Below are 19610 nucleotides of genomic sequence, written 5' to 3' on the forward strand. Positions count from 1 at the left end.
GAAGTATGCGGTACTGGGGATCTAATCTGGCGTAAGCTCTCATGGGGCACGCTTAACACCTGGACTATTTCCTTATGGATTACTGGATTCTGGCTCAAAAAAGGGATGCAACTTTGCGCCTTAGGCGATCGGGTCCAGAGACGTACCTTGAATCATTACAGTGCCTTAGACATGACCATTTATCAATGCAAACTGGAACATATCAGGCATAGCTGGAACATGTATATTGCTTTCTCATACAATTACTCGTATGAATGAAAACTTTTAACTGTAACCGATGTTCCATGAACAATGTGTTGTTTGCGTCATTGTAATGACAGGTTGGTATTTACAGAATGGTATTGCTGGCACCTTCTGGTATTCCGTGGGTGCGGTCACCAACATGATCCTGTTTCCCGTACTTTCCGTCCACTTCAAGACAAGAGCTCCAGGAGCGAAAACATTCCTACAGGTAAACTGCAGTAGTATACAATACCTTTATATATCTACAGCAAAAAAAGGGGCTGTGGGGTAGCCCGCAGGTTTTGGCGTTCTCTCGTCACGTCAAAGACTCGGGTTCTATTCCCAATATTGGTACAGTGTGTGAAGCTCATTTCTGGTGTCTCCCGCCCTGATATTGATGGATTGTTGCTAAAACCCGCACAAAACCCGCCGATTCACTAAAGCGAAACGTCCTTGTGAAGGAATGATCATTTACAGTATATGTGGAAAACTATCCTAAGACTGCGATAAAGCACCAAGTAAACGATGAGAAAGGGACCAATAATAGTTGTTCGTTATAGTTCGTTACAGGCATTTCGACTAAAATGTATGCTAAGTAGCTGGGATACAATAATAGTTCGTTATATCCTTCTGTTCGTTGTAAGCGTTTTCAACATAAACATATTGTCCATCCATGTCACTGTTCTCGTTTACATTCGTCTTTTCACCTTTATAGTCGTTGTCTTGGCTATCAGTTCCGTTATGACTACAAAAATACTTTGCTGGATATAAGCCTGTTCCTAATAAAAGTGGTTTACTTTACTCCGTTTTCATTTCTATTCTTCTCTGTACCTTTGTAGCCATTGATCTGGTTATCTCTTCCGTAGACTCAATATTAAGCCAAACGTACAATAAACCTCGATATATACCGATCAATATAACTATTTATTGCTGCTCATTATACTTTTCAGATCATCTACGCTCGGTTTGGCAGAAGAGCCCATATTGTGTATTGTTTCTTTGCCCTACTTACAAACTTCGTGGTGATGGTGTGCCTGCTGGTGGCAGGTATCGCTACCTTACAGTCAATGATTAGCAACGCCTCTCCCGAATTTTGCGTTCTACTCATGGCAACCCTGTTTGGAAGCTACTCATTCGTGGGTGGCCTTGGGACGACCTTCTACGTCTCCTACTTCAACGCCGTGCTCGTCTTCGTCATCCTTGTTGTCTTCATCATGAACATCTTCTACCTTGAGAATCCGGGCGACACAAAGCTCCTCGGAAGCATGGACGCCATATTTAGACAGGTGTCGTGCCAAGAAGGACCTGAGGGCAACGAGGGCAGGAGTTACCTAACTTTCTGGTCAGAAGGGGCAATCATTTGGGGCATCCAGGGCGTGTTTGCGACGTCGTCCTTGACGTTTTGTGACCAGGCGTCTTGGCAAAGTCGTATTGCTGCTAAACCAGCGCAAGGCGTGCTGGGCTTCTTTGCTGCCACATATATCTGGTTCGCTATCCCATCTTCTATAGGAACAAGTACTGGCCTCGCCTACCTCGCTCTCAGCTCATCAAACTCATCATTCGCCCTACCCACCTCAGTCATTGATGCAGGTACAACACGTCTTTCTTGAAAAAATAATATCTGTAGAAGCAGCGTCATCTGGGTTAGAATTGGTCTTCAGTAACCCATGCTTGGTGTAAGAGACGACCTACGGGATCGGATTGACACATATCAAATACGTAGATCGATGCTTATGATGTTGATCTCTACATTGTCTGGTCCAGACTCGAGAGTTTACAGACCGTCGCACGTAGATTAAATATTGCTGAGTGCCACTTTAAGAAATAAAGAACAGTAACGTTCTAAGTAATTATTATTCTGTTTCTTGAAACGAAGCATTTTCAAGTGTAGCACCACTGACACATCTTATTAGTGAACGTATGCATAGAACAGATTCTAATGAGGGAAAAGGCAACATAACGGGGAGTATCATATATAGATGGAAAATCTGTGATGAAACCAGGTGCGAAAAGAGCAAGGATGCCATGCTCTACGGAAACATGAAATGAACGCTTTCCAACATATTGTTTTCCGAACCGAGAGGTTTATACAGAATATATCCTTTTATAAAAGTTGTGCTTTGGATCTGTAATTAAGTGACTCTGTTTCAATTAGAGACGAATTCTTCTTTGGGGCTATAGCACCTGAAGTATCTGCTGTTTTAGAATTTACTTTTGACTTCAAATCAGTTCAGAACTTTTTCTATGCTTCCATACAATGTTTACTTAATTGACATGAAAACAATGGTTTCAGAAAGATCGACAGTGATATTCAAACGAATTGGTAACCCCTCTTATGAATTATGAGGTACCATTCTATGAACAGTCGAGGAATTCATTCATTTAGCTGAAACAGACATGTAATGCCTTAAAAAGATCGTTTGGTTCAACACAATTTACAACATTCGGGCTATAACTCTTATCGCCCAGCGAGGGAAAGGGCTAAATCTTCTTCCAATGCTTTGAATTATTACAGCTTTTATTCCTCTTCTTGAGACTCTTTTTGAATATGGTGTCGTCCGTCATTCTAGAGGTAACCTTGTCTGTTGTAGGTCTGGTGACGCCGTTTATTGCGGAGACGGCGCTAGGATATGCAGGTGGAGTCATGGTGTTAACGATGCTGACAATGGCCTTGATGTCGACCGGGTCGGGGGAGGTGATGGCGGTGTCGTCGATCATCGTTTACGACATCTATCAGACACACATCAACCCCTACAGGTACAGTAGCGTGGAAAGATGCTGTGAGGAATGAGGCGATGATTTGAGCAGGATGCTATGCGCGGTGTTGCGTGAGGGTGAGGTCCAGAGTTTGGGTTATGAAGGGCTTAGGGCATGTAGACTTTCGTAGGTATCGTTTTCCAGAATGTTTCCACGAAGGTTGAAAGGTTAGGATTGTTTTTACGGTGTGAGGATTTATGTGGAAAATCGGCGCATGGCCTCATGTGCCTTTGGTTGTGGCTGTGGCTGTGGCCGTTGTTGTTTCTGTGTTTTCAAGGTGTTTGTTGTGGCTGTAGTTTCAATGTGTGACCGTGGTCACAGGGGCTTGTATTGCTGAAAATAATACGTCCTGGGTCCAAGACTGATACCCATATGCATATAAAGAAGGAAAGGGATGTAACGCACACAAACATTCTACTCTTGATTATGAACGAATTCTGGGTGGGAAAATGTGGAATATACATCCGCGATTCTTACTGAAATGAAGTCAGATAAATTCCCTTTCGAATAAATAAAAATCAAAATCGGCGCATTGTGTATTGACTAACATTGTTTAGAACTCGGGAAAAGACAGCCTTTTCATTTGTACGCCAAAAACCTGCCTGCGGAAATCATCGTCTCTCGGAGAAGAAATACTAATGATGATGAGTATGTATTTCACTTAAAAACACCCGATCGGCGAAAAAACATAACCTTTTCGTAATCGCTAGATATTCCGTTTCGTTCTACGACCTCTCAAATGAAATAGATTATTCTTTTACCTGCAATACACGACTTTATTGGGAAATTGGCGGTATCGAGTGATCGAGTCCACCATGTGTTTGTCCTCCACTCTCAACAGGCTCGCACCAACGACGAACTGCTCAGTGATTGGTCAAAAATAAAATACTAGTATTATCTTTTATTTCGTTGCGCGAGATATCGTGTTGGCGCAAGCCTATTGTTTTCAGCAATACAAGACCCTGTGACCATGGCTGTATTTGAAGGTGAGATTGTGGCTGTGGCTGTATTTGCAGGTGAGGTTGTGGTTGTGGTTGTGGCTGTATTTGAAGGTGAACTTGTGGCTGTGTCTGTTTTTGAAGGTGAGGTTATGACTGTGGCTGTATTTGAAGGTGAGGTTGTAGCAGTGACTGTATTTGAAGCTGAAGTTGCAGGTGTGGCTGTATTTGAAGGTGAGGTTTTGGCTGTGACTGTATTTGAAGGTGAAGCTGTAGCTGTGACTGTGTTTGAATGTGAGGTTGTGGCTGTGGCTGTATTCAAAGTGAGGTTGTGGTTGTGGCTGTATTTAAAGTGAGATTGTGGCTGTGGCTGTATTTATAGATGAGGCTGTGGCTGTATTTGAAGGTGAGGTTGTGGCTGTGGGTGTATTTGAAGGTGAGGTTTTGATTGTGGAGGTATTTGGAGTTGAGGTTGTGGCCGTGGCTGTATTTGAAGGTGAGGTTTTGGCTGTGACTGTATTTGAAGATGAGGCTGTTGCTGTGGCTGTATTTAAAGTTGAGGTTGTGGCTGTGGCTGTATTTGAAGGTGAAGTTGTGGTTGTGCATAGAGATGTATCTGTTTTGTAGTGTTCCTGGGTTTGCGACTGTGTTCCAAGATGTACCTGTGGCTTTGGCAGTCTTTTAGACGTGATTGTTGCTGGTATTATTTCATGTTCTACGGTGTTGTTTATGCTTGGGGTTGTTGATGTGGTTGTTTTGTGGATATTGTGAAATGTGAGAAGTCAAATTAAGGAATTATTAATTATTAAAATTAAGGAATGGTGTGATAATCGGTACACTTGGTATCACTCAATATGAATGGTGTATCCATGTTTTTGTTCTTACACAACTGTGATTACTCAAAGTTTAGGGCGTCCACCTATCTGTCTGACTTTGAGAAAGTCCGGGATATCGTTCATCACCCCTTTAAGGTGTTACAACTGCGAGAGATATATCATTTTTGGACTCAAAACTGGCGGAAGCATTCATAAAATAACATACTATGGCTATTCTCCGCGCCAGTATTCCTTAAACTCTGTAATGTCGATGTGGATGAATGGTGGGATTGGATGTTGTTGAGATGTCGGCGGGGTCGTGTATGGCTGGGAATATGTGTATGTGGTTGTATTTTGCTTGGGATGGATGTGTTTATGATGGTTAGGTTGTGCGTGTGTGGATGATGGTGAGGCTGCATGTGTGGATGATGGTGGTGTCGGATGTGTGGATGACGGTTGAAATTAGGCGTTGTTAATGGACAGGGATTTGAGTTGGGATGAGTGGAATGGGGGAATTTTGTAAGAATGTTTGATTCTGAGCATAAATGCAGGGTTTTTGGTGGGTGTAAGTGTTGGATTGTGTGGCAGTTGAGCTTGCGTTGTTGTGGTAGTAATAGTGTTGTATGATAATGGGGTTCAGGTCGTGAGGGGAGTAGGTGTTGTGGCTGTGATTATAGGATTCAGGCTGTGAGTGGAGCAGGTGTTGTTGTGGCGGTGATTATAGGGTTTAGGCTTTGAGTGGAGTAGGTGTTGTTGTGACGAAGATTATAAGGTTGAGGCTTTGAGTGGAGTAGGTGTTGTTGTGACGAAGATTATAAGGTTGAGGCTTTGAGTGGAGTAGGTGTTGTTGTGACGATGATATATGGGGTTGAGGGTGTGAGTGGAGTAGGTGTTGTTGTGGCGATGATTATAGGGTTGAGGCTTTGAGTGGAGTAGGTGTTGTTGTGACGGTGATTATAAGGTTGAGGCTGTGAGTGGAGTAGGTGTTGTTGTGACGATGATTATAAGGTTGAGGCTTTGAGTGGAGTAGGTGTTGTTGTGACGATGATTATAAGGTTGAGGCTGTGAGTGGAGTAGGTGTTGTTGTGACGGTGATTATAAGGTTGAGGCTTTGAGTGGAGTAGGTGTTGTTGTGACGATGATTATAAGGTTGAGGCTGTGAGTGGAGTAGGTGTTGTTGTGACGAAGATTATAAGGTTGAGGCTTTGAGTGGAGTAGGTGTTGTTGTGACGATGATATATGGGGTTGAGGCTGTGAGTGGAGTAGGTGTTGTTGTGGCGATGATTATAGGGTTGAGGCTTTGAGTGGAGTAGGTGTTGTTGTGACGATGATTATAGGACTGAGGCTTTGCGTGGAGTAGATGTTGTTGTGACGGTGATTATAAGATTGAGGCTTTGAGTTTAGTAGGTGTTGTTGTGACGATGATTATAGGGTTGAGGCTTTGAGTGGAGTAGGTGTTGCTGTAGTGATAGTGTTGTTGTGACTTCTTCTCCCTTACATTTTTTCTTTAAGTCTTTGAATGTCATTTAGAAGTGAAAATACATAAGAATGAAGATTTTATGGATATCAACTTCTTTATGAGAGAACACAACGTTTCGGAGTTAATGCTTACTCCTTCATCAGGTGATGAAGGAGTGACCTGATGAAGGAGTAAGCATTAATTCCGAAACGTTGTGTTCTCTCATAAAGAAGTTGATATCCATAAAATCTTCATTCTTATTTTTTCTTTAGTCAAAGAATTTTAGACATTTCTGGTAAGACTTACAGGCCGGCGTGGCAGCCTAATGATTAAAGCGTTAGCCCGTCACGGCGAAGACGCGAGCTCAATTCTCCACATGGGTACAAAGTGTGGACCCCATTTCTGGTGCCTCCCTCATTGATGAGGTTGGAATAATGCTAAAAGCGGCGTTAAAACATACTCACTCACAAGTAAGACTTGCCCACCAAGTCAGAATGTACGATATGTATTGAGGACACCACACATGTGAAGTATCTAATGCTTTTCATAAGCAACGAAGGTTGGACAGCCGCGTGACATAATACACAAACAACGAGGATGGTTATACTGGTAAAGTTCCAACTTGGAATCGGTGTCTAGCAACCCATGCTTGTATGATGCCTTTAATGGGATCGGGGGGTCAGACTGGCTGAAGCGGTTGAAACATGCCATCGTAATACATTCCTCGGCTGTATGACTGGAGGAACGGGGATAGTGGCGTTATGTAGACAATCGCCCGCTCGCATGCCCAATTCTAGAACATCCGTTATAAAATTGGGAGAATAAGTGTTGAGGTCATCAATAGTGACAGATCCCATCTGCTACCTAGTGAGGTTATCGCTGGAGGCTTCGATGGAATATTTTCTAAGTATAAATGAGGAACTTATGAAGTTGGTGTCTGAAAATCAATAACCGCTGGGTTTGAATTTATGTGTTTTTAGCACGTCCTTTTGGGAGGCTGGGAAGGTATAGCACATGGTGGTGACCATTTTCGGACATGGCTTTGGCCAGAGACAGACATGGAACCTCGTTGCATATAATTATCTGCATATCAGTCTATTACGATACACAAGTGTTTGTTTGTTGGTTGACGCTGCACTCAGCAATATTTCATCTACATGAATGCAGTCTAAAAATAATGGAGAGACAATCCAGTGATTAACAGTATCGATTTTCTCATTACGATGGTATGAGTCAGAAAGCATGATCACACGATCCTATGACTTGCATTTTACGACATGTTTTGGGTACTGAAAAACAATTCTAACCCCTATTTTCACGGGCGCACAAGTATTACGAGTAGAAATCTAGAAATTTACATATTTCTTCGACGTGCTGTTCAAGAGACATAAAGATAATGGCAATGCTCAACAAAACAAACAACAACAAAACAACCACCACCCAACCCAAACCCAAAAGTTCAGGTAGTCTAGGATCATTGAGATGAAGTGGGATTCGAACTCACGAGCACAGGTGTATGGCATGCCTACTATGCGCGTCTCCGCACAGTGAACTGCACATTAGACAATATGGCTACAATGCAACTGACTCCAACAGTGGACTATTCTCGACATCATAATGATCTGTGGCGTGAGTGAGTGAGTGAGTTAGATGGGTGATACACCGCTTTTAGCAATATTCATTCAATATCGCAGCTGGGGACATCAGAAATGGGCTCCACTCATTGTACCCATGTGAGGAATTGAACACGGGTCGTCGGCGTGACGAACGAACTCTTTAACCACTAAGCTACCCCACAGCTCCCGATAATGCTTAGTAGTATCCTCATAAATTTTTTAAAATGACCCATGTATTATCGGTTCAGTAATGCCCCAAACCCACGTTTTCAGTGTGCCAGGAATGGTTGCCATGTGTAAAACCGGTTCTAAATGATATCTAAAAATATGCTTTTGCGCATTAAATACCGGCCGTAGTGCATAACCTGGAAGCACGACAGGTTCAGACGAGTCAAACACATTGTAGTTGTGTCCATAAATAGAGAACATTGATTCTAGGCTATTGACACTGTTCAGATCACTTGTTTTTTTACGAATGATAAATCATTTTGCACGACACTGACTGTTTTTAACCAACACAATAATGTTAAACACGCTGCGTTTGTGACCCTACAATAGGTCAGCGAATTCACTAGTAAATTAATTCAGCGTTCACCTCTACCTACTAACCAAATTCATATGGATGCGAGCAGACTGCGGTAATGAAGGTAATATATGACTTGTGTCATTAAGTATCCGTGCTCTGGGTTACTGCCCCATAACTAGTTAGAGACCTTTGGTCATTATTTGGCTGCCGACTGTCCAGTCTCTGTGAATCTGGCCAGCTGCTAAGTGTTGTTCCAGTGGGCCCTAATAGGATGGGCATCAGCTGGCGAGACAACGAGGCTGTTTAGGGGCGAAATGAGGCTTGGCCAAGCATGCCAGCCTTACAATACCAGGCGCCATCCCAACCTTACGTGCTTTGTTTAGTCAAACAGACGCATTGTTCTCATAATATACAGTCTTGGAAATGTAAGCATTGTAAACACGACTTTTTGCCACCTTGAGACTGGTTTCGGTTTGTCTTGAAGTGTTCCCCCTTAATGCACGGAGCATGAGTGAGTGACCGGTATACTTTAACACCTACATGCAAAAGAACATATATGTATATACAAAGATGACTTCAGTTCGCCTTTCAGCTGCGCTAAATGTGTACAATGAAAAGTAAGCGTATGTGGAACTCAGACCCAGAATACTCGGATCCTGGCACAGCAAAAGGGCGCAGCTCTGCATAGCAAGTAACTACTGACCCTGCGTATTAGTGCTGTTTGCTGTTAAATATTTTGACTCCTACATTGATTTTTTTTCAGAAAAGGACATACAAAAAGAAACTGCCTCTTATGTGGCAAAACGAAGCCCGCACCCAAAAGTACCACCACTGACAAAGACGAGCAGGTTTCATACTGCGAGTGCACTCCAGCCTCCGACTGCCGTGACTGTGCACGAGACCAGAAGAACAATGTCGAGAAGAAAAACCTTGGAGGTCAAAGGTTGTTCCAGTGTGGTCAGCATGGTCAGTTCCGGAGGTACCAAGAGTCTCTGGTACAGTTCAAGAGCTGGTGCATCCTGTGGGTGACCCTGGGTATTATACCCCTGGGTCTGCTTGTGAACGTCGCTGGGATCGACCTCAACTGGATCATGATGGTGGGGTTCATCATCACCACCCCCTGCTTCCCGGGGTCAGTGCTTAGCATCATTTGGCTAAAGACGTCGGCCATTGGTGCAACTGCAGGTGGGTTGTGGATGTATTAGCTTCCGCCGTTGCGATTGTAGTAGCAATGTAGTAGCGTTGTTGTGGTAGCAGTGGTATTCCTTGTTGTAGGGGCAGCAGGAGACTACGTTAATTTGGTTTAATGCCAATTGCTAATTTTTTTTAAAAGCACTGCAGTTGTCTCACGGCGTATCGTCATGTGAGATAGGAAAGCCTGAACTGATTAAGTGAAGCTAGAATGTTTAAATAGTAAACTATATTAAAAGACGACTTCGTAAACAAATACGTTTCGCTTCGTACTCCGAATATGGCTCACGTTTCTTGATTTTCATGACTTTTTATGAAAAGAAGAATGGGTAGGTAGGGAAAATTACTGGTGTATAGTGGCTTGTGGCTTGTCATGGTGGAAAGCCGTGCAAGTGAACACATAATTTATTTTGTAAATCATAAGCACTGTTAAGAAACGACTTTTAAAAACAGTAAATGTAAATACGCATGGATATCCAGATAGGGTGATCATGGTCCGCCCTAGGGTGTGTGACTATCAGTGGTAACCAGACCTACGCAACAAAAAACACGTTTACTCGTCGAAATTTGTGTCCTGCTTAAATATAAACAAACAAGCAAACAAAAAATACCACGCCCTTTCTCTGCCCAGACAGGTGTATTTGTTAAATATAAAGATGAAAGTTTATTGAATAACATTTTAAACATAGTTACGATATGCTAAGTCCTGAGGATAAGCCATTGTTTCTGTTTTGCAAGAGCTCGTGTTTTTCTTCCCGACAGGTGTCCTTTCCGGTTTGGCTGGAGGTCTCCTAGCGCTGTTTTCAGTCGCATCCACCTTCGACGGCGGCCTCAGCAACTTCCTCGTCAACACGTCTCACAACTACTCCGTCGTGGCCGGATCCAGCGCCAGCTTTCTTGTGTCACTTCTCGTCACCATTGTAGTATCCCTCTTCACGCACAAGATCTCCGACGAGACGGACGAGATGACAGAGTGGGAGAAATTACGTGACATAGACAATCCTCTAAATCCATGGGGAGAACAGTTTAAGGAGGACTTCCCATCACTCGAGGGAGCAAGGCCTACAGTCAAACAACTAGACTCTGTTTTCAGGAAGGCCAAATTGACGGCCTACGTTGGAGGAGCTGCGAGTTTGACACTGTTTATTGTCATCCTGCCAAGTGTCATGGCGGCGCTTCATGTGCTGACCTCATCACAGTTCCGCGCTTACTTAATGACTTTGCAGATTTGGTGTTTCCTTATGGCTGCAGTTGTAGTTGTGGTCGCGCCCTTGGAAGAAGTCCTGTTGATTGCTAAACACATACGCGGCAGGGAAAAAACTGAAAATAAATCTTTAATAAACGGCGGAAACAGGAAACCTGAGGGCAGTGTAGTAAGGGAGACAACCCTGCTCTGATTACATGGAAAAGCAATTTCATAGGTAGTATCTTGTCTTTGGGTGTCTGTTAAATTGTTCATTCAACGCATGTAGTTACGATCGTGCACAAACGACTGCTACTTGACAATGCACAATCATGTTTACATAAATGCAAACCATTTCCTGAAATGATGGGACATTGCATTTACAAATGCAAATGATGAAGGCAAGGGGGGAACAGATAATGAGGAGAAATTAGGGAAAAACGTGACAGTTTATTCCATTCTTCTGGAAATGTTTCATCTGGATATATGTGCGTATATTACTACTTTTCATATCCATTGACATTTGCTAGCGGCGTGCTCGGAAAAATGGAATATCTTCTACTTTTTCTAATGGTATATATCAGTCACGTTGTAGTAGGACTTCCTTTTGAAGACGATATCATATTTGTATACTACACGCCATTCGCTAAGGTAACCAGAATTAATGACTGTGGCTGTCGAAGCGTTTCGTTAGAGTGCTTGGTCAGTGATGAAGTTATTTGATGTGCATTATACACCAGTTAAGGAGGTTAACCTCCATGCGTTGCTGATTGCCCTCTCCCTCTGGTCGCCATTGCATATCTTACAATGATGCAGAGGAACCACTGAAAGGGTAGTAACAGAATAGTCACAGAATAGTTAGAAAAAAGGTCACGACATAACGCCTTTCCTATAGAAGTATGTCACTATGGGAAAAGTGACATATATGTTGCGATTTATACGGTTTTTAACATATTTTGAGCGATACGTTCGAGGTTCAAATACAGACATTCAGAAGTGGTTCATCCAGTTTCACGAGGTACCGATGTCTCGAGTACGTTAGGAGTGTCATCATCCTTTATTGGATGTAATGCTTACACTGAGCGGCTTTTCGTTAATATTCAATAGGACGTGTTTGTCCCAAATCAAATACTTCTATGAACTCTATGTTAGTATGTTTTGCGTGATGTCGCAAGACTATATAGTTATGTTTTCATATAAATCCACTTTTGTTACACTTCAGACGTGAGCCTATGGACAATATCAGTATTATTAAACTACACTTTATCATTTCCAATGTTTTCATGATTTCATTAAAATTTGAAACACATTTGCTATGTTTTCATTCGATTGATTCTGTTTTTATTCAGTATTAAAATATTAGCTATACCATCAAGGTGAAACTCCGATCATATCCAGGCGGAAAATGAAACCGTGTTTTAATAAAGCTATTCTGAAGTTAAATTAAGCATCTTTCAAAAACATCCATACAGATAACTCGACTATAAGGTCGTGAATTATAATCAGCGCGGCTCCCATTTTCACGGATCCCTGTTTGCGGGTTTCTTGGAAAAAAATCAAAGTTTAATACTGCGCCTCCATATCTATGCAGCTGACAGAAATGGCGCGAAACGAAGTTGATCAACGAAACACAAAGTCATCGTTTCTGCAGACGATAAGGTCACAAATCGTGACCTGATGTCAACAAGACAACCATACTGGCTATGACTGACCTTTTGTCCACAAATCAGAACTACAGGGCAAGTCAAGGATGAGAACAGGGCCCGAAACAGAGGACCAGAACTAAAACAGACACAGACAAAATATGAACATACAAGAAAAACTCAACAAAAAAACCAAAACAAAACAAACAAACAACCACGAGCCATAAATACCTCAATAGGTAAATATTAAACTTGCCTACCTGTAGTGACAACCAGTATCGGTAGTTGACACAAATTAAGAACGGAGAGCGTGGCCTAGTCCGTCACACAGTGACTGAACCACATTCTTTTCTTTACTGCCTGGCACTTCTTAAGTTCCAAAGCAATTGTAGATTTCTTCAGGTGCAGGAATTTCTTCTTTGCAGTTAAAATCGGTTTATTTGGTACCATTCAATTTATACATATTTAGAGTCTTAGTGTAGGTCCACGCGCGGCCCAGTAGGATCGGGTACAAGCCTTCTCAGCTGTAAACAGTTCCGGCCTTATTACTAGTATTATCCTTGATCTGTCAGTACCATGTCTTGAAGGATCATCATAATTAGCCCCACTGTCATATCCCGCCATCACTAATCTAAGGCGATGTGTTACATCTGAAATACTAATCTGAATGGTTTAGACTCTAACACGCTTACTGACTCATTCAACAAGGGTCCGCAATTTGCTGCCTTGAGTCGAGTTTCTCAGGTGTTCCGGAAATGTGTTATTGTCTGTTCGCAAGGTGTTTCGCCGTCCTTATGTCTCTACACGTGTCACCTCTGGCAAAGGTTTCACTAAGTCTGACTAGTATTATTAGACTAGGATTGCTTTGGGTTTCCTCTCCAATGAAGCTCGGGCGACGGGGTAGCGTAATGGTTACAGCTTTGGTTCGTCACGCTGATGACTCGTGTTCAATATGTACAATGTACAATGTACAATGTGTGAAGCCCATTTCTAGTGTCTAGTAATAATGCTGGAATATTGGTAAAAGGAACGAAAAGCCACACTCACTCGCACAATCAAGCTGGCCTGATGTGATGGAACTATAACACTGTTCAAAGCATTATAACACTTGGAATGCTACGACTTGTGAGACATCACTGAGACAGAACGGATTCTGTACTATGTATAGGACTGATGTATATTCAGTACACTGGGATGATGCATTTCCCTTTTTCTATAGTTCAGATGCCGCAGTATTGGCTGTTTGTTGTTTAAAGTCGGGTTCGCCAATATTGATGTATGACGGAGCTGTTTTTTTTAAACAAAGTCCAAGCAATCCAGTGATTGACATCCTGAGCATCGATCTGCGCATTTGGGATACGTTGACATACATCAACCAAGTCAGAGAGCCTGACTACCCGATCCCGTTAGACGTGCTGAAGATCAGTTCTAACCCACATCTTCATAAACGGCAGTGTAATGGGTAGTGTGGTAGCCTAGTGGTTAAATCACTCACTCACTCACAAGCAGTGAAGGATCCATTGTCCACAAAACAGTACTTATTTCAGTTAGTTCTATGTATCGTGTATTTCAATTATGTGGCTGTCTAAATGTGTGTCTAAGGGGGCCCGACATCAACTTAACTTCTTCTAGAGCCACTTTGGCTCTTTTCAACACAGATGCGGTAAGCCGGGTGTAACGTGGCAGTTTAACGTGGCTGGAAAAAAAAACTAGTGCGGCTGTCATCTCACTATCATCGGTTCCTGGCCCTCTTCAGGGGCATAATTCTACATAGCGAGATGACAAGAGTGCTTGCCGAGTTTGGTCCATGCTATGTACAGCAGTAGAAGTGTTTAGGATATTTCTAAAAGCGGCGCAAAAACCATAATCATTCAAGAAATAAGAAGAAACCTCCTTCGATATTTCTCTCTTGTAACGTTCAAAACACACTGTGCCTGTTTTTCTTTCACATGTGGTAAAAATCAAGCTGCTGTGAGCGATTTATACACCAGGGGCCCGTTTCCAATGGATAGTCTTTAGTAGTATATAAATAATAAAAAAATCATAATCGTATCCAACAACTTTATTGCTAGATGGAATCAACATTTCTACTATACCATCAACATCAACAATGACCTCAGGAGACGTTTATTTTATTTACCTAAACTAGTCATATGGGGAACAGTATTAAATAACGTCACATGTGAACAACATTGCATATATCCACAGCAAACATGTGTTACAAAATCCTGTACCAACGAGAACAGGGATGATAAAATAACACTCTTCGAAAGAAGCGTCCGTCAATGTCTGTGATCTAAGTCCGAATCGTAAAATGCTTCCTTTGGACTGCCGAAACCAATGAATCATTTGCGTTACGTACTACGTGGAAATTACTTCTTCCTCCCTTCCTGGTCGAGAAAATATGGTGTTGGAAAAAGACATCCATGCTTGGTCACCTATTCTGAATGACCACTAGAATTCGGTGTGATGTTATATGCGTTAACCATCAACTCACACGCACTATACACATACATATACATATATGTAAATATAGATCAAGAAGGACTTCAGAATAATATCGTATTAAAGACGAAGTCAATTATACAATCCGTTTCGAAATGACAGCGGCATTGGCCCATCCAACCGGCTGTTTGTTTTTAAATAATAACTATGTTTTGATAAAAACATACACCATGTGAACTTAAAAGTACATGCCCGATGCAGACATAAACTCATTTAAATTCACTACGTATCGACACAGCAATATTTGTGAATCCAGATGGACCTGGCACGTATATTTCGATCATTATTGCACAGTTTGTGTTCCAAGCAGGGTTATATTGCCAAAGAATACACGTTTCTATAGTAACAACTGACTTATGCCAGTACTGTCTACCAAACTATGTACAGCATTGTGAACACGTTCTTCAGTTGTGGACAAAAGATGTTGTATATCGAAGTCGGCAATCTCCGGTAACATTCGTTCACCTCACTTTGCAAGGAGGTCCGTGTAGGCTAATGTAACATACGTTAGGTTTATTATATCAAAGTTAAGTGCAAACTGTCATTGCTATGCGTAAAACGGTAAGTCCGGTACAGAAAGGGTATTGATTTCCTAGACACCTTTCACCGAGATCAACGCCAAAATGATAATAACCTTGGTATGTGCCATTCCGAATGTCTTAGGGTGGACCTGAATTACACAGATTGTGCGCAATTCTAGGAACCGCCGAACAGCGGATTAATATTTACTTTAATCCCCGATAATGGTTGAGGCTCTGTCAAAGTCCTTTTATTAAGCAACGAGTGCAACGTCGTTCCCCTGGCATCGGGGTAATTAACTAAACTGTGTAATCCCTTGGAGTGGACAATCAAAGCTTATAGGTTTATTTCGGTGAATTACGTCCGTTTCTAAAGAACCCTTCATTGGTGATTCAATCAAAGTGTGAAATCTGTTCAACGTGGGGGCATTCTCCATTTTCAGTAAAAGATTACGGAGACAATTCAAAAGGTATATTACTGAATTATTTACACATTACTCTGTGTGATATCCAGATCATAAAAGTAGAAAATAGTCTTATCATTAAACCACTCCATGGGATAGTATGTAATAAGTGCGGCCAGTGTGTAAAATTACGCAGGCTCGGTAAAAGGAAAATGTCCTTAGTTTTTACTGGAATCAAAGGCCTTTTTATACACATAATATTTACCTGGACTAAGCTTAAGGTTACATTTTTGTCTACTAAACAGATCTCACTGAATTTGTTGACATTCGACTGTTAAAACTTGGCAATAGGTGTTTCCTCCTAACGTGCACTGGATAATTACAACCTTCTTTCTATTTCAAAATTTCTATGATGACACACTTCACTAGATGAATCCCACATCTCGTGAGAATCCTAACTAGGTCTGTCGTGACATATGTCTGTTTTAAAAAATTCCCACAATGTATGCTCTTTTCCGCGAATGACGAATGAAGAAATAACGAAGGAAGCCATTCAGATTTGACGGTGTTTCAAACACTACCCTTGACGTACTGCACTTTCACATTGGTCTGATCAATGCCTGTCTCGACGTACGATGCTTCAGTCCGAACGTATACATACTCTTTCGTATGGTACACAATGAAAACAATATTAACTATTGTATGAAATGTTGATATGTCATGGTTTGAACGTATGAAGGACTGACACCTCCCAATGGATCGTTGAAGTGCAATGTTCATGAACTCTAGGATCTTAGATATACACAAACTGGTTACATCCAAATTACATCCATGATGAGGCTAGAAAAACAAATCAATATCAAAATATGAACGTACGAAATAAGCTTCACAATAAAAATCCTTTCACAGTATCGTCCTCTAAGATCAACATACACAATTACACGATCTATGCGAAATTTCTAGTCTGTCTGATTACTTGAAAGATCGCCAGAGATATACATGGAATAGTTGAATATAACGCTATGTCTACAGACTTACCTAACAAAACGTCAAGACGTCTAATTATTCACGTGTACGTTGATACGAAAACATATCAACTTCATTGCTATGGAATACACTCGTATAGTTAACCACGTGTACATTTCTAAACTACGATCTTATCTAGTCTTGTAGTGTGTATCAGGGTATTACCCTCAGCGTGTCTCACCACTGTCTTGACTGGAGATGTTGAGACCCCATCTTAATGCAAAATTCGTTTACAAACAGTATCACGTTTTGGCATGAGTGATGATGTCACTTCCGGTGGCTGTTATATCCGGCTCTGGCGGTCATTTTGGGTTTTGGAGGATATTCATTCACTTAAAAGCTCCGCATCTGATGTCGATGAAAACCATAACCCGCACGTACGAAAGAGTTTGTGAGGTTTTAGTCCCACCTCCAAAATGCAGCTAAGTCACAACCAAGAATTGGAACAAAACAATTAGCTATTGCCATGTTCCGCGGTCTACAGCTTCATACATGCGTTGGCTGGTCGCTGTTGCCCACAATGTTGTTATCCTTTACAATAAGTTCGTTGCATTCTGGTATAGGGCTCTTTATCACTTGGGTATCCATGCCCTTGTTTTTCCTACACTGCTTAATGATTCGAGAGATCTCCTCCGCTGGGGGTGCAATGATGACAATTATTGCCATGACAATAGCCCAGACCTGAGTGAATGTCACCCACATTGAAAACTGGGTAAAATCCATATTAGGAAAACTGGCCATTATGCAAGGAATGACCAGCGCGAACAGAGCAATGGCGCAGCTCCCAGCTATGTAGGCTGTGGTTTTGGCCGACTTGAACGCGCTGAACATCTGGTCGAAGGATGGTCTCCCTTGATACTCGTAACCCTTCAGATCCTCGCGGTAATTCAACTCCCAGGGGTTCAAGGGGTTGTCGATGTCGTACATCTTGTACCATTCGTGATTCTCGTCATCGGAGGACGTGATCTTGTGGGTCATCAGAGAACCGAGGATGCAGACGATGAGGCTGACGCCGAAGCTGCTGGATGTTCCCGCTAGGATGGCGTAGTCCTGCACCGTGTTGAGGAGAAACTTGTTGAGACCTCCCTCGTAGAAAGATGCAGCTATCAGAGTAGCGCTGATTCCACATACAAGCCCGCATATACTCCCTAAGGAAAGAAAGACAGGAACCGAGTTTAGTGGGACGATACATATAAACAATCGGACAGACAGATAATATTTTGTTTTGACCGTTGAAGTGTTACGTGACTTATTGGCTGCATGCATTATGCGTATCACTGGGATATCAAACATCATATTTTGAGATACGCACAAATTACTTAGTACTTTCTGAATTTGTTACTGTCTGTTACTTACTGTTGCGTATTTATGCTATATGTTGGTACTAGTATTCGTTTGGCAAGAAACATAAATTTTGATGTAATAACAGTCCTTTAAACCATTTCATTATCCTGTCATTTATCATTTTCAACTTTAGACATTCAAAATTCAAGTTCGTCCAGAAGGAGCTCATTGAATTCTACAAGTCAACTACGTATACCTCTGTCATTAACAGAGATTACTTCAATAAGGCTTTGTCAAACTGCCATGCTCCTCCCAACTCTTATGCACCCATCACAAGCGTTTCAGTGGTCAATTAAGACAAAACTGGACATGCACGCAACAAATGACATCTTTGGGATTTCACTTCTAAGTAAAGTACAAATTCTAGTACTTTTTCTTCTCTAGCACACACAGTCAGCCGGCAAGCCTGCTCACGCGGTGGCTAAACGGGCAAGGCGGCTGACTTTGTATGCTGGTGATTAGGTGCCTGACTCTGAGGGTGCGGGTTCGAATCCCGCATGGGACTCAACCAACTAAAAAGTACTAGAATTTGTACTTTACTAAGAAAGTGAAATCCCAAATATGATATTTGTTGCATTTGACCACTTTCTAAATGGCATTGTGTAATCAAAACTGGGCCTGTCTGTGCTCCTACACTGTACCATTGACTTAGGACAATCGTAGCTCTATGATAGCTCTCTGAAACGGGGTCCTGAAGCAGGTTCACTCTCGTCTTTGTTTCTTAGTTTCTGAAGACATACGGTCGTAGAAATGAATGTTTTTCTTAATAATGTAAAGTTTTTCAACATCTCGAAAATGTCAACTTCTACTTCAGAGTGATATATTTGACATTACCTGCAATGAGCCCTTTCCCTGTAGCCTTGACCCACAGAATGGACAACAGTACCGGTGGGAAACACGGGATGGTTGCAATGGCGCCCGAATAGAAGATCCAGTTTAGATCCATGCCTGATTCGAACACAACGAGTCCAAGAGGAATGATTCCAATGGTGACCCAGACAATGCACATATTCTTGAAGTTAATGAGGTAGTCCTGATATTCGCGGTACTTGCCGTGTGTTGGGCATTTATAGCCCTCGGTCGCCGAGTAAGACCTTCTGCTGCTGTATTTCTGCAAGTCAGTCACACAATGGTGGCAACGAGTTGCGTCAACGCATGCGCAGAAATCCCCCTCGTCATTGTTCTGCTGAGTCACGGCCTCTCGTTTCACTCGTCCGCACAATATGCAATGCACACTTTTCAGATTATACCTGTAATGTAGATATGGATAACTGAACGATTGACTAATAATTGATATTATAAAACGTTTTCTTATAAACGTAATATATAGTGCACTGTATTCATTATTGCGTTATGTCACGTATGCACGGATGTATATTCGAAATTTTACATGCAACGTCAAGGCCAGACAGTAACCGGTCTCGATTAACCGCTTAAACAGTTTTCCTGACTCGTTTTCATGA

General features: G+C 42.0%; 2 protein-coding genes across 3 annotated transcripts in view; one reads left to right on the top strand and one right to left on the bottom strand.

Moving 5' to 3' along the window:
• The window catches only part of LOC137272839 (uncharacterized), a 34562-nt gene extending 22546 nt beyond the window's left edge, over positions 1–12016 (top strand). For both annotated transcript variants that reach the window (XM_067805246.1, XM_067805247.1), the window contains exons 4-8: positions 335–451; positions 1173–1812; positions 2814–2979; positions 9097–9518; positions 10287–12016. In XM_067805246.1, the coding sequence (XP_067661347.1) occupies positions 335–451; positions 1173–1812; positions 2814–2979; positions 9097–9518; positions 10287–10921 (1980 nt within the window). In that variant the 3' untranslated portion in view covers positions 10922–12016. The remainder of the gene's footprint in view (positions 1–334; positions 452–1172; positions 1813–2813; positions 2980–9096; positions 9519–10286) is intronic.
• A 5273-nt stretch (positions 12017–17289) lies between these two features.
• The window catches only part of LOC137272841 (uncharacterized), a 45466-nt gene continuing 43145 nt past the window's right edge, over positions 17290–19610 (bottom strand). The window contains exons 6-7 of the mRNA XM_067805248.1: positions 18982–19397; positions 17290–17951 (exon numbers count right to left, since the gene is read on the bottom strand). Of these exons, the coding sequence (XP_067661349.1) occupies positions 17290–17951; positions 18982–19397 (1078 nt within the window). The remainder of the gene's footprint in view (positions 17952–18981; positions 19398–19610) is intronic.

This window comes from Haliotis asinina, chromosome 2 (genome assembly GCF_037392515.1).
Source record: "Haliotis asinina isolate JCU_RB_2024 chromosome 2, JCU_Hal_asi_v2, whole genome shotgun sequence".
Classification (NCBI taxonomy): Eukaryota; Metazoa; Mollusca; class Gastropoda; order Lepetellida; family Haliotidae; genus Haliotis; species Haliotis asinina.